The 14423-nt window shown below is 40.5% G+C and overlaps 1 protein-coding gene across 1 annotated transcript in view; it reads left to right on the top strand.

Annotated features, from left to right (window-relative positions):
• The window catches only part of MAP3K15 (mitogen-activated protein kinase kinase kinase 15), a 105931-nt gene that overhangs the window by 80546 nt on the left and 10962 nt on the right, over positions 1-14423 (top strand). The window contains 3 exon segments of the mRNA XM_018043632.1: positions 5394-5564; positions 9699-9811; positions 10275-10434. Coding sequence (XP_017899121.1) covers positions 5394-5564; positions 9699-9811; positions 10275-10434 — 444 coding nt within the window.

Genomic DNA, 14423 nt, shown 5'->3' with positions numbered 1-14423 from the left:
CCCAGGCTGGGTTCCAAGAGAATTAAGACCTAAGGCATTCATTGTATTAACTGAATAAACTCATACATCTTTAATGGTGCTATGTATCATCCTTGGGAGAATGGAGAAAATAGTCACTCAGATAATCAAATAATTTTCTCTAGGGTTTCTCTAGCAGAACCCCAGTTGAGAAAGGCTGTTTTAGGTACTAATCTGTCTTCTTGGATGGCATAAGTAGTCTTTTGAGGTACGGGTCCTCAGGAAAGAAAGCATAAAAAAGAGCCTGTTGTAAAATTGCCCAGAAATTAAAAAGAATAATCTCTTTATTAGAATAGTTCTTAGTAACATAAGCACAGGAACACCTTGAACAAATCTCAGCAGTGATTTTTTTGGACAATTTAATGTGTATCTTTCCAGACTTTTGTCTCTGCACATAAACTTATGTGTAAATAGTGTTTACTACAGAGTGTGATTGTGCTATTCATTTAGTTCAGCAATTTTTTTCCCCTTGAGCTATTATGGATGTTCTTCTATATAATTACATATGGATTTGCTTCTCTCCAAGGGTTTTATGATATTCTGTAGTTTGGTTGTTACAAAATATATTTTACCACTCTTCTGTTAATGGATATTTGGATCATCTCCAGTTTTTCACTATTGTGAACAATGCCATAATAAACATTTGTTCAAAAATTCTTTAAAATATATATGTATATATGTTTCTATTTCTATAGTATAGATTCCAGAAGTATAATTGTTAAGTCAGGATTATTACCGTCCCTTTTTTTATTATATAAATTTCATGTTTGGGAACGCATGTAAGAATTAAAGATTTTAAAATTTAAAAAAAAAATAAAAAATAAATGCTGAAAAAAAAAATAAAATAAATTTCAAATATATTCAAAAGTAGAAGGTAACATAATGAACCCCCGTTTATTCCTTATCAACCTCAATAATTACCATCACAAGCCAGTTTTGTTTCCCACTCCCACTGACTCCCCCTACCCCAACACTGGGTTAATTATGAAGCAAAGACATGACATTTCAATGATAAATATTTCATCTATAAGATATTGTCCTAAAGATTAAGAAATTTTTGTAAAATACCATCACAGTTATCATGCCTAAAAATTAGCAATAATTCCTTAATATCAGTGTTCAGATTTTCCAAATTGTGTGTCTTTTTTCTTTTTAATAGTGAGTTTGTTTGACATGATCCAGACAAAGTCTACACATTGCATTTTGTTGATAAGACTCTTAATTCTTATCAACTTTTCTCCTCTTATTTTTTCTTTTTCTTCTTGTCAAAGAAGCATTTGTCATATAAAGTTAGAAAATTTCTGGATTTTGCTGATCATATCCCTGTGGTATAATTTAGTAAGTCCCTCTGCTGCATGCCCCCCAACCCCACAATTCCTGTAAGTTGGTAGTTAAATCTGGAGGCTTATTTCAGATTCTGGTTTGAATTTTTAATTTTTATTTTATATTGGAGTATACTTGATTTATAATATCATGTTAGTTTCAGGTTTACAGCAAAGTGAATCAGTATACATATGCATATAGCCATTCTTTTTCAGATTCTTTTCCTGTATATGTTATTATAGAATGTTGAGTAGAGTTCCCTGTGCTATACAGTAGGTCCTTGTTGGTTATCTATCTCGTATATAATAGTGTGTGCATATTAATCCAAAGCTCTTATTTATCCCTCCTCCCACCATGTTTCCCCTTTGGCAACCATAAATTTGTTTTCGACATCCGTAAGTCTGTTTCTATTTTGTAAATACGTTCATTTGAATCATTTTTTAAAATTGAATTCGGCATATGAGTAATATCATATGGTACCTGTCTCTTGCTGGCTACCTTCACTTAGTATGATAATCTCCAGGTTCATCCATGTTGCTGCAGATGGCATTATTTCTTTCTTGTTTATGGTTTGCCAGCTAAGGTCCATCTAGTCAAGGCTATGGTTTTTCCAGTGGTCATGTATGGATGTGAGAGTTGGACTGTGAAGAAGGCTGAGCGCCGAAGAATTGATGCTTTTGAACTGTGGTGTTGGAGAAGACTCTTGAGAGTCCCTTGGACTGCAAGGAGATCCAACCAGTCCATTCTTTTTTTTTTTTTTAATTTTATTTATTTATTTGGCTGCTCTGGGTCAACTAAGTAGCATGTGGGATCTAGCTCCCTGACCAGGGATCGAACCTGGGCCCCCTGCACTGGGAGCTCAGAGTCTTAGCCACTGGACCACCAGGGAAGTCCCCAACCAGCCCATTCTGAAGGAGATCAGCCCTGGGATTTCTTTGGAAGGAATGATGCTAAAGCTGAAACTCCAGTACTTTGGCCACCTCTTGTGAAGAGTTGACTCATTGGAAAAGACTCTGATGCTGGGAGGGATTGGGGGCAGGAGGAGAAGGGGACGACCAAGGATGAGATGGCTGGATGGCATCACTGACTTGATGGACGTGAGTCTGAGTGAACTCTGGGAGCTGGTGATGGACAGGGAGGCCTGGTGTGCTGCGATTCATGGGGTTGCAAAGAGTCAGACATGACTGAGCGACTGAACTGAACTGAACTGAATATTACATAGTACATATATAGCACATCTTCTGTATTCATTCCTCTGTTGATAGACATTTAGGTTGCTTCCATGCCTCCGCTATTGTAAATAGTGCTGCAGTGAATATTGGGATGCATGTATCTTTTCAAATTATGTTTTTCTCTGGATATCTCTCCAGAAGTGGGATTGCTGGATCATGTGGTAGTTCTACTTGTAGTTTTTTAAGGAACCTCCATACTGTTCTCCATGGGGGCTGTACCAATTTACATTCCCACCAACAGGGTAGGAGGATTCCTTTTTCTTTACACCCTCTCCAACATATATTGCTTGTAGCTTTTTTTGATTATATCCATTCTATCTGCTGTGAGGTGATACCTCATTGTAGTTTTGATTTGTATTTTTCTGATAATGAACGATTTTGAGCATCTTTTCATGTGCTTTTTTCACCACCTATCTGTTCTTTGGAGAAATGTCTATTTAGGTTGGTTTGGTTTTTTTAAAGACTACTTAATAGTTGATTGTGTACTTCATCTGTTTTTTCTTTTTGTGGTGCTAGTGGCCCTTGATGATCATTTCCTAGATCCGTTACTTCGTTAGAAGTTGTAAAATAGTGATATTTGAATTTTATAATTAATTCCTGAGTTAGTAGCACAAAAACTTTATAAAGAGAAATTTTCCCTCATCAGTGACTTCGTTACAGTTTGTATGGGAAAAGGAAGCTGTATGCTTAATTTTGTCTTGATCATTTTTCAAAAACAGTGAATTGGTTTGTTAGAATCCTCTAATAGTGACCAGTGAGGATCTTTATGAACTCACAGTTTTAGTGATAATTAATGTATTTCAATGCTTTATAGTTATTTTTCTTCTTAATGCTCAAATTGTCCCCTCTTTAGCCAAAAACTTTCAAGTTGGCTGCTGAGTCTTTGATAAGAGTTTAGTAGCTTCTTTGTTTCTTTGTGGGTTAAGATGTTCCAGGATCATCTTAGACATATGTTGAATCAGTGATTCTGTCACGGAGTCTTGGTTTCTTTAGTGAGAGATGAAGTTTACAGACCCCAGTCAGGGCTTGAAGGTTCTTATTGCTACTGAGTTGGTCATTGCTTTGGACCTTTTTGGTAGATAGAGCTGGGGAGACCACCTCATGAATTCCTACTGATATTCCAATTCAAATTTAGGAATATAGGATTTTTGCTTCTTTGATTTTGTATTTATTTCTCCTATGCTGAAAATTCTGGTTCTTAATGATACTAAATTAATATTTTTGTATTCTTTTTCAAAACACCAGTACTGTCTCACCACTTGGACTTCCCAGGTGGCTCAGTTGTAAAGAATCTGCCTGCTGATGCAGGAGACACAGGTTTGACCCCTGGGTTGGGATGATCCCCTAGAGGAGGAAATGGCAACCCATTCCAGTATTCTTGCCTGGGAAATTCCGTAGGCAGGAGAGCCTGGCAAAGAGTCAGACATGACTGAGCACACACATACACTATTATCACTTATATAGTATGCTTACTGGAAACTATATAAGATTTCTTTGCATTTATATTTTTTCCTTAGGTTATATAGTCTTAGGAAAATACAGTTGGATTGTTGTGTTTGTAAATCATGTGATAAATTAGTTTCTCTTTTGTGGGTAAGCTGTCAACCAGATGCATAGGTTCATTTGTTTTGCCCCAGCCACAAATTCAGATAGTATGTTCGTTAGCAAACTCTCTCTTTAGGCAAAATTTTAAGAATTGTCTCATTTTTAAAAAGAATCATGTAAAAATCTTATATAGTTTCAAAGCCAAATTCCAAGACGTATTAATGGAACTTTCTATCTGTCTCTGCCCTTTTCATCATGTTTTTTTTTTCCCCTCAACCTATCAGTAGCCATTTTTCTTACCTTTTTATTTTCTATTTTGAAGAAATGAAAGGAGATACATTTATTATTCACATCCCCCCCTTTTTAAATAAAAAGGTAGCATTCTGTGCACAGTATTCAACACCTTGCTCTCTTGTCTTAACAGGATGTTCTGGAGACTTCTCCATAGCAGTATTACATAGAAGCTGCTTCATTTCTTTTTAGAAATGTTTAATATTTTATATTATAATATGAATAGCATTAACCATCATTGACTTAATCAGTCCTCATTACTGATGGACATGTGCTTTCAAACCTTCACAGGAACACTTTTAATATTTCACAGCCACAAACTCAAGATATTTTGTGGCAAAAAAATTTAACAGCTGTCTAAGGAATCCATTTCTTGTGTATAAAGTGAAAATTTTACCATATAATGTACTAATAAAGAAGACTGTGATCTGTGAATATATAAATAATTTCTGATTCTGATGAGTATAACAGGAATTACTGGTGGGGTCATTCCCTGTTGGAGGATGGCAAGACATTTCAGGTCAAGGAATGCCAAGATATATTCCTAAATTCATCTTGGCTTTCTGGATTCAGGGACCCTGCAGCTTTTCCAAAGGAACCTTGTGTCAGACTATCTCATCCTCATGATTCAGGCTTAGCTTCTGAAATCTTTACTCTCCATCCAGCAACAGGAAGATGCCATATTTTTTTTTCTGTCTTTCCAAATACATTGATCTGCATACACTTTCATCCACAGTCTAGGTCTAACTTAGAAAAGATCAGGTAAGGACTGAGTATGATTTAATGAGACTTACTGGTGTGGATCTTAAGCACTTGTTTCATTTGAATATGAAAAATGAAAGATAACTTAAATTTTTTCCTGTTAAAGTACAGCATCCTTGCACCAGCCTTTCACAGAATGAATGCATATATAGATATAGGCATAGATATATACACTCTGTGTCTTGAGTCAGACGTTTGTCATCTTATCACTGAATCTTTCAGGAGAAACAGCTCAGGTGATCGTGAGAAGGCCCTGCAGGTCATGCTCCAGGTTCTGCAGAGCTGTGACCACCCGGCTCCCGACATGTTCTGCCTCTGTGGGAGGATCTACAAGGACATCTTCTTAGATTCGGACTGCAAAGATGATGCCAGCAGAGACAGCGCCATCGAATGGTAAACTGGCCGCCTTTGTCAGTAACACATGCATCTTTGCAAAGAATAGAATTGCACAAGCTCAGGGTCCAGGTCTTTTCCCTACATATGTGTATCTGCCTGTTTGCTGGCAGTAAGAAAGATGCCATACACATGGTCTGGGAATTTCCAGATTCTTTTTTCCAAAAGGAAACCATTAGAAACAGCATTTTCTGCTGGTGACAAGTTCTCACAAGTTCATGCATTTATAGGGGCAAGGAAGCTCAACACCCTCCTTCCCAGCTCCTCCTTCCAGAACCTTGTTCCACCACCATCATGGCTTCCTCCTCTCAGTGAGCTGTTCATTTCTTATTCATTTAATCATTCAACAAATGTTTTCTGAGGGTTTACTGCATGCCAGGAACTCTTCTAGATGATGGGGATAAACAGCAGATCTGAAGCCACACCCTCAAGGACCTTGCATTGCTGGTAAGGAAAGTCAGACAAACAAATACAGTAACATAGAATATCAGCTGATGGTGAGGGCTTTGGGGAAAAGTTAATCAGGGACAAGGGAAGGGAGGGTTGGGAGTTGTCAGCAGTTTTATATAGGATGCTCAGTGAAGGTGAATAAGTTGTAGGTGGTGAGGGAATGAGCCTTGCAAATAACTGTGTTCCAAAAGTGGGGTGGGGGACAGCAAGAACAAGAGCTGAGGGGGATCTCCTCAGCAAAGACCCTGAGAGGAAGTAAGTCGAGTATGTGCAAGGATGATGAGGCAGGAGCAAAGGGGAGAGTGGCAGGAAATGCAAAAGAAGAAGACAGTTTTACTCAGAGTGAGACGATACAGTGCTGGATGTTCTGAGCAGAGGAGTGACAAGATCTGAGCTGCATTTTAACCAGAGGACTCTCACGGTTATGCAAAGAATACATGTTAGGGGGTGTGTCAGCTATCATTTACAAGCATCTCCAAAACCTAGTGGCTTAACACAAGGGTTTATGATTTCTCATGATTCTGTGGATTGCCCAGGCAGTTCCTCTGCTGATTCTAGTCCTGAAGTGCTGAACTCATCCCTAAGGTTGTAGTCATCTGGAGAGTCAGCAGGGCTGAAAGGTCCAGGATGGTCTCAGTCACATGTGACAGCTGGTGCCGGCTGTTGGTGGGAGCCTCCATTCTCTAGCAGTGGTTTTAGTCCTGCCAGACCAGCTCCCTTATGTGGTGGACAGCATTCTAACAGAGTGAATGTGGAAACCAGAAAGCTTCTCAAGGCTCAGGAACTCTCACAAGGTCAGTTCTGCCACATGTTCTTGATCAAAGCCAACCACATGGTCAGCCCAGATTCAAAGGGATAGAGACACAGATTCCACCTGTGAGAGGGAAACATGACAAAGGCATGTGCTTAGTGGTTTGGCAGGGGTTGTGGTTAAGTAACCTACCACGTGGATGAGGGATGACACAGAGAACAGTTAGAACCTCAGAGAAGAGCTGATGGTACCTTGAACCAGGGTAGTAATGATGAAAACAATGAGATGTCAGAACCTGGGTGTATTTGAAGATAGAGCATACAGCCTGCATCATCCATTTCCATCGCAAGAGCTCTTGGTACCGCTGTTTGGTCTCATTTCATTCTGACTGCTCCCTTTCCCCCTCTTCTTTGCTTTCCTTCTATGCAGGTTGGACTCTGTCCTCTCCCCTCTTCTCTTCATCTACGCTGTTCCCTGGTAATCCCAGTCACTCCCACACCTTGGACTGTAATCAGTCTCCAGCCCAGCCCCTATCCTAAGCTTTGGCCCCACGTTGCACTCTTTGATTACCTATTCTTTGAAGCTGGTGCTGGTGTTTAAAACTCAACATGTCTAAGACTGAAGCTATTCCCTCCTCTCCATAAGGGATGGCTTCTATTGTCTCGCTCTCTTACCACCATTCTTTAGCCTTCTCTGCATGTACTTTTGCTTAATGTTTGGTGACTTCCACTTACTTTTCTCCCCATATAGTCATTTCCCAATTCCATCCCTTCTGTGAGCCTTCCCTTCCTCCCTAACTTTCCCATCAACACCACCCTCAGTCGGTGCCTTTTTTTTTTTTTTTTTACTTTCTTTCCAGGAATGTTCTAACAGTATCCCAGGTAGGTTCTCTGCTTGGTGTCTGTAAAGTGTATCCTTCATAGATTAATAGCTTACTTTTCCTGAAGCTCAAAGACCCAAAATACCTCTCCACTCCCTACTAAATACAACTTCAAACTCGTAGATCACTGTTCTGGGTGCTCTGCAGACTTTCTCCAACCTGCCCCTAGCCCTGTTTCTCACTACTTGATATATGTCCACATAAACTGGAGTTCCTTAGGAGCTCCCCAAACTCCCATCTCTGCTCTTGCCATTTTCTGTGCTGGGGATTCCATTTCTAAATCGCTGCTGTTACGATTCTGTCCATCTTCATGCCGCATCTCAAGCCTCTCTGTCTGCTATGAGTCCCTCTAGATGGATTTGTGTGGTTTTAGGTTATTTGCCACCCATGAAAATCAGTATTTTCACTAATTGTGTGTAGATCTTACCTCTTTCATGGTATAGGTTCTTAGAGGGCAGGGACCTTCTTTTAGTCTTAGTTAATCCCCAGTAGTACCCAGTGCACTGCATGGTCAAGAAGAATCACTCGGGGTGTTGAAGGGAAGGGAAACAGAGGAAAATAATCGGCAGGGGCAAAATAGAAAGCTGTGTTCCCACCACCGTGGCCAGGAATTCAACCCCCAGGTCAGGAAATGACTGCCTGTGGCTCCCTCAAGGAAGTCATCAGAGCCCTCTCCGTGCAGTTCGGAAGGTAGTGCTGTGGGTACAGGAGCACATGAAGCTTGATCTTCTGGTCAAGGCATGCTGGCTCTGGTGAGGCCATGGGGATCGTCTCACTCTCAGAGATGTGGAACGTGAGGCTCGGGAGGCAGGGAGCCAGTCCAAGGTCATGGGGCTGGATAGACACAAACCTGGGACTGTAGTCCTGACTCTGAATTAGAGACTTGTCTGTCCCCAAGCTGGGCCTATTTGATTTATGGATAAGAAACATAGAGAAATCACCCTCTCTGCCCTCTTCCCAGATAGCTTTCCATAATAAAAGAAAATGGAAAAAAAGTCACATACAGTAGGATATGGAATTTAAAATCCCCAAAACATAGCAGGAGTGGGAGGGAGAGAGCGTTCAATTTTATTGGAATTTTGTTGACTGAGGTTGGAAGAACTTTCTTGATGTCCTCGGCTCCACTTGAGGGTACTTGTATCATGCCACAAAGTTCACAGAATCGGATTTTAACTGATATCATGATATGATCAGATTTAACTGATAAGTTCTCCCTTTCACAATGAATGTTTTGTTGGTGCTTAATCCTCCTGTTGTCACATGAGTGATAAAGTCACTGCTGGTTTACAAAAAAGCATTTTTGTGTCATTACTTCATTGATCAGATTCTTTTTTCCCTGATCTTGGTAGTCATACTTGATCATGGAAGAGAAATACATTTTTTATGGGTAGACAAATGATAAATAAGAAAATTTTAAATGGCATGGTGAACCTTTCAGTGTAAAAATGGTGCTCACAGTTTAGGGTCTTGTTCTTTATCCTAATGTAAACCATCACTGCCCCTTTTCTCACTTTATGCCACTGCTCTTTGGGATCCAACATTTTGGCAGAACTGCTTCTTACATGAAAAAATAATTCCATTTTGTGATACAAACAAAGAGACGGCCTATAGAGAAAGGGCCTATACCTGTTGAGATTTCCATGAAATAAAAAATGCTCAGTGTGCAAATGGAGTATAACTTTAAAAATGATAAGTTGACATTGTGGCTCACTTTCAGGGGTAGAATTATAATAAGTTTTACATTTCTTTTGTACACTTTAATATACTTTCCTTATTTTATACAATGACCACAGCTTTTCTCTAAAAGCTATCTGATGAAGAAAGATTTTAAAACTCCCTAGTGCTATTGTGTTGCTATTATGACATTTTTAAGAAGCTATCTGATTGGTGCATGTAGCTATCTGTAAAGATGGGCAGGGAGGGACAAAGAGTTGGAAAACAAATTAGAACAGTAAAAATTCTCATGAGAAGATTGATATGTGCTATTATTTACACTTTTTTTCTTCCATTATAATCTGATATAAAGGGAGTTTTGGTGCTTCTATAATTACAGGTATCGCAAAGGGTTTGCGCTCCAGCCATCTCTTTATTCAGGAATCAACCTTGCGGTATTGCTGATAGTCTCTGGACAACAATTTGAAACTTCCATGGAACTGAGGAAAATAGGTAAAACTGTTCATGACCGCACATGTTGATATGCTTTGACAACACAAGTCCAGCATTCAAAATTATGCTCAAATAACCAGCATTAGGGGACTTCCCTGGTGGATCAGTGGTAAAGAATCTGCCTGCCAATGGAGGAGACGTGAGTTTGATCTCTGGGTTGGGAAGATCCCCTAGAGAAGGAAATGACAACCCACTCAAGTATTCTTGCCTGGGAAATTCCATGGACAGAGGAGCCTGGTGGGCTACAGTCCGTGGAGTCACAAGAGTCAAACAGAACTTAGCAACTAAACAACAACAAAAACAACCAGCATTATATCGCAAAAGGAACAGTTACTCTCTGATAGCACACACGAGGCTGCAGCCCAAATACAATGCCCAGTTTCTGCTCTATCTAAAGGCTTATATGATATGATAGAAACTAGGAAGATTTGTCTTAACTTTATCTAAAATTCAAATTATTCAGGTGTCCGGCTGAACAGTTTGTTGGGAAGAAAAGGGAGCTTGGAGAAAATGAACAGCTACTGGGATGTAGGTCAGTTCTTCAGTGTCAGCATGTTGGCCAGTGATGTGGGGAAGGCTGTCCAGGCAGCAGAGAAGTTGTTCAGACTGAAACCTCCCATCTGGTGAGTCATGCCTATGCATTTTTATCACCCATGTCAATATCCAGTCTTGTTCTGAAAAGTTAACCCAGGAGTAAAAGGTGTGAATACAAAAAACAATAACAACTGCTGTGTTTTTCCTTCTGACTTCTTCATTAAAGCAAAGTTAAGGCAGAAAGGCTCACTTGGTTTTATGTGAAGGAAGGGAAAAACAGACAGACACCCCCACATAGAATATATCCTTACATGCTATGTCTCCAAGACAAAACTCTCAGTCCCGTTAGTTTTTTCAGATCATGTAGGTTCTCAAGAGCAAAGCATTCTTGGGAACCAGTCCATATTGTACATTTGTGAGAAAGCAGATAGTAAAGCTCAAAGTACACCAAGTAAATGATTTCCATCACAAATGGAAGCGAACTAAAACACCCATCATAGATATGGTCAGGAAAATGGAGGCCCAGGAGTGCCTCTAGTTAGCTCATTATGCAGCCATTAAAATGTGCAAGAAAGAATACTTGGAGACATGGAAATGTGTTCATGGTTTATCACTGAATAAGAAAAGCCAGATGCACCATGTATTTTTTTGTATCAGTGACATTATCAGAATCACCTGTGTTGATTAAAACAGATTGCCAGGCCTAACCCTTAGGATTTCTGGTTTAGAGGGTATAGGGTAGGACCTGAGAATTTGCATTTAGAAATTACAAGCTGACGCTGCTGGCCTGGGGGCCACACTTTGAGAACTACTGTTGTATATGGACTCATTTTCATTAAAAACCTCTGTTTTGTATGTGACTTGGAGGAGGGTCTGGGAGAGTTGGGCAATAGCTGATTTCCCAATAGACACTGAGCTCCGCTAGAAACATGGTTCTGCCTTTGATTGCTATAGTCTCATAAAATCAACAGATGCTCAGCAGATATTTGTATAATGAATAAATGATGAGTTATGAATTTTCCCAAAAATATTGATAGTGGTTGTCTCAGGGAGGTAGCCAATGAAGAAGTTTTGAATCTGCTTTTTAAATCTATTCTCTGATTTGTCTAAAATACATTTGGATCACTTACATAATTAAAACATTTTTGCTTCTAATGATCCATGTTTGTCTGTCCCCTGCTGTGTCTCCTCTCAGTGAACCAATCTGGACTCTAGGGGATAGGAATTTCAGTGGCCATACCTAGGGTTGACTGTGTTTCCTCCTCATCTAGAGGGCTTAAATTTGATCCTGAAACCCTATGAACTTCTTGAAAGTTTTCTGAGGCTGAGAGAACACAGAGGTAGGCTGAGCTTGCAGCTCTCCTGGAGTGGCCGCTATTTGAAGTACTCTAATGTTATGGTGTATTGCTGCATCTGAGGCAGACAGAGCTGACTCTCTGGAGATGGGCTCTGAGGCTTGAATACGTTCCCATTACATCAGAACCTGGACTGACTTACAGTGTTCATACCTATTGTGTGTTCAAGACCACCCTGAGGTTCGTGATTTGCTCAAAGAATTCATAGAATTCAGAAAAGCTGTTATACTGTGGCAGTGGTTTATTGCAGGTATACGGATTAGAATCAGCAAAGACAAGAGGCACTTAGGGCAGAGCTCAGGGGAGACCAGGAACAGGCTTCCAGTTGTCCTCTTCCAGTGGAGTTGTATGTAGTTGTTGTTACTTAGTTGCTAAGACGCCTCTGACTCTTTGCTACCCCAGGGACTGTAGCCCCCCAAGCTCCTCTGTCCATGGGATTTCCCAGGCAAGAATACTGGAGTGGGTTATCATTTCCTTCTCCAGGGGATCTTCCTGACCCAGGAGTTGTACCCACATCTCCTACATTGGCAGGTAGATTCCTCACTGCTGAGCCACCAGGAAAGCCCAGTGGAGTCATGTGGACAGTGCTTAATTCTCCCAGCAGTGATGTATGACAACATGTACAAATTATTGTCGACCAGGGAAGCTCACTGAGCCCTGTTGTCCAGGGTTTTTATTAATTGTTTTTAAAAATTATTTATTTTAATATTACTTTATTTTGAATATTATTTGAAATTAACTTCATTTGAATATAAACTTTATTTTTTAAATGTATCGGATGCTATTCCATTTTCCAGTCACTGTTTATTACATGCTATTAAAAATTTTTTTGATATGAATTTATTTATTTTAATTGGAGGCTAATTACTTTACAATATTGTGCCCGGGTCCAGCCTCAGCAGAGTCCAGGGATATCCTCAGGGTGGACGATGTTGGCAAATGAAGAATGACATGGGGTAACCAAGCTTCAGTGAGCGAAGCCCATTACTTTATTTTCAGAGAGGGCTTTTATATCCTGAGTTGTACATACAGCAAGGTGAAAAATGCAGAGTCAACTCAACATTCCATCAATGTTAACTTTTATCGATATCAGGTTCTTTCCTGCAAGAGTCTTATTTTTTGTACATTATCTTCTGGCCCGGAGGCCTGTTAACATTTTATGACCCCTTTTGGATAAAGATTGGTCAGCTAAAACACTTACTTTCCCTTGAAATGTTTTTTCTTAAATTCCTTAGCCTGCATCACCCTTAAAATACAGAGTTACATTTTTATGGAGCAAAGATTCAGCGGGTTACAGCAAAGAAAGAACTTATTAACTCAAAGTCTAATGTTGCTAATGCTAAAGCTGCTGCTTGTTTTTCTACATCCTGACTATATGCACTCCCAGGAACACAGTGGATAAGGGATGTGAGAACTTGGCAGCAAGCATTGGCTCAACAATGTTGCAAGAGTCTGGATAAACCTGCCAAGTAAGCTAGAATGCTAACAGGGGGTTTGAAACACTCCTTTCATGCCCAGGAGATTTATCAACTAGAGCCCTAAGTTGATTTTTTCCAGAGAATGGTGGTCGGGGAGAGCCCCCTGTTAATGTCAGAAGAGTTGGTGAAAGACATAAAATAGTAAGACAGACAGATTCTGGTTTTGGGGTAGATGCTCGAGCAGGTCCAGGGGGTCCCTCGAGTCCTGATCCGCCTTGCTCGTCAGGTCTCTCCACATGACCTTGTCATGGGTGGGATCTCCCGTGCTGGCTCCCGGCAATGTTGTATTGGCTTTGCCATACATTGACATGAATCCACCACAGGTGTACATTTATTTTTGATTGTGCTGGATCTTCACTGCTGTGCGGATTCTTCCCTAGTTGTGGTGAGTGAGGGCTACTCTCTAGTTGCAGTGCACCAGGTTCTCCTGTTGTGGAGCTCAGGCTCTAGGCTCACGGACTTCAGTAGTTGTGGTTCCTGGGCTCTAGCACACAGGCTCAGTAGTTGTGAAGCATGGGCTTAGTTGCTCCTCAGCATGTGGGATCTTCCCACACCAGGACTCAAACCTGTGTCTCAGTTTTGATCCTGTGTAAAGAATCTGCATTGGCAAGCATGCGAATTTTTTACCACTGAGCCACCAGGGAAGTCCCAGGGTTTTTATTGAGCATCAGTTATGTAGGCATGAAGCATGCAGGTAGCTGACCTGAGTCCCCAGCCTCTCCAGAGATCACACTGATACAACATGGCCCAAGACCTCCACCGTGAATCATAATGTTAGTGTAGACTAGCTGGCCTGGCACAAGGCCTAAGGTGGACAAAGACTCTTACCAGGCAGGATATCCCAAGGGCTTAGAACTGATGCTTCAGAAGCCAGTCAAAGGCCAGACCTTTCTCTGGAATATGTAGTTTGGAAACCCAGGCCTGCCAAGTTAATCCTTTACAACACCGTACCTTCCCAGGATAGCTCCAGACTTTATCCTCAAAGGGCAAAATAATGCTCTGATACTATCAGTGTAACCACCTCGCCTCAACCCCATTCCCTACCAGAGAGGAGACCACCACTGCCTGGCAGCTATGTTTAAAAAGTTCAATTTGCCTAAAGATAGTAAAGATGTGGTGAGACTGAACACCTCATAAATTAAAGATCCACCAGGTCAGATTTGATTTTTTTTAAGAGACCTTGAGTTTAATATTAGTGATGGCAAGAAGTCAAAGAGGAAATAGGGTAGGAAGGAAACTGGGTTA

This window comes from Capra hircus, assembly GCF_001704415.2.
Source record: "Capra hircus breed San Clemente chromosome X unlocalized genomic scaffold, ASM170441v1, whole genome shotgun sequence".
Lineage (NCBI taxonomy): Eukaryota > Metazoa > Chordata > Mammalia > Artiodactyla > Bovidae > Capra > Capra hircus.
This window is presented reverse-complemented; position numbering and strand designations above follow the sequence as displayed.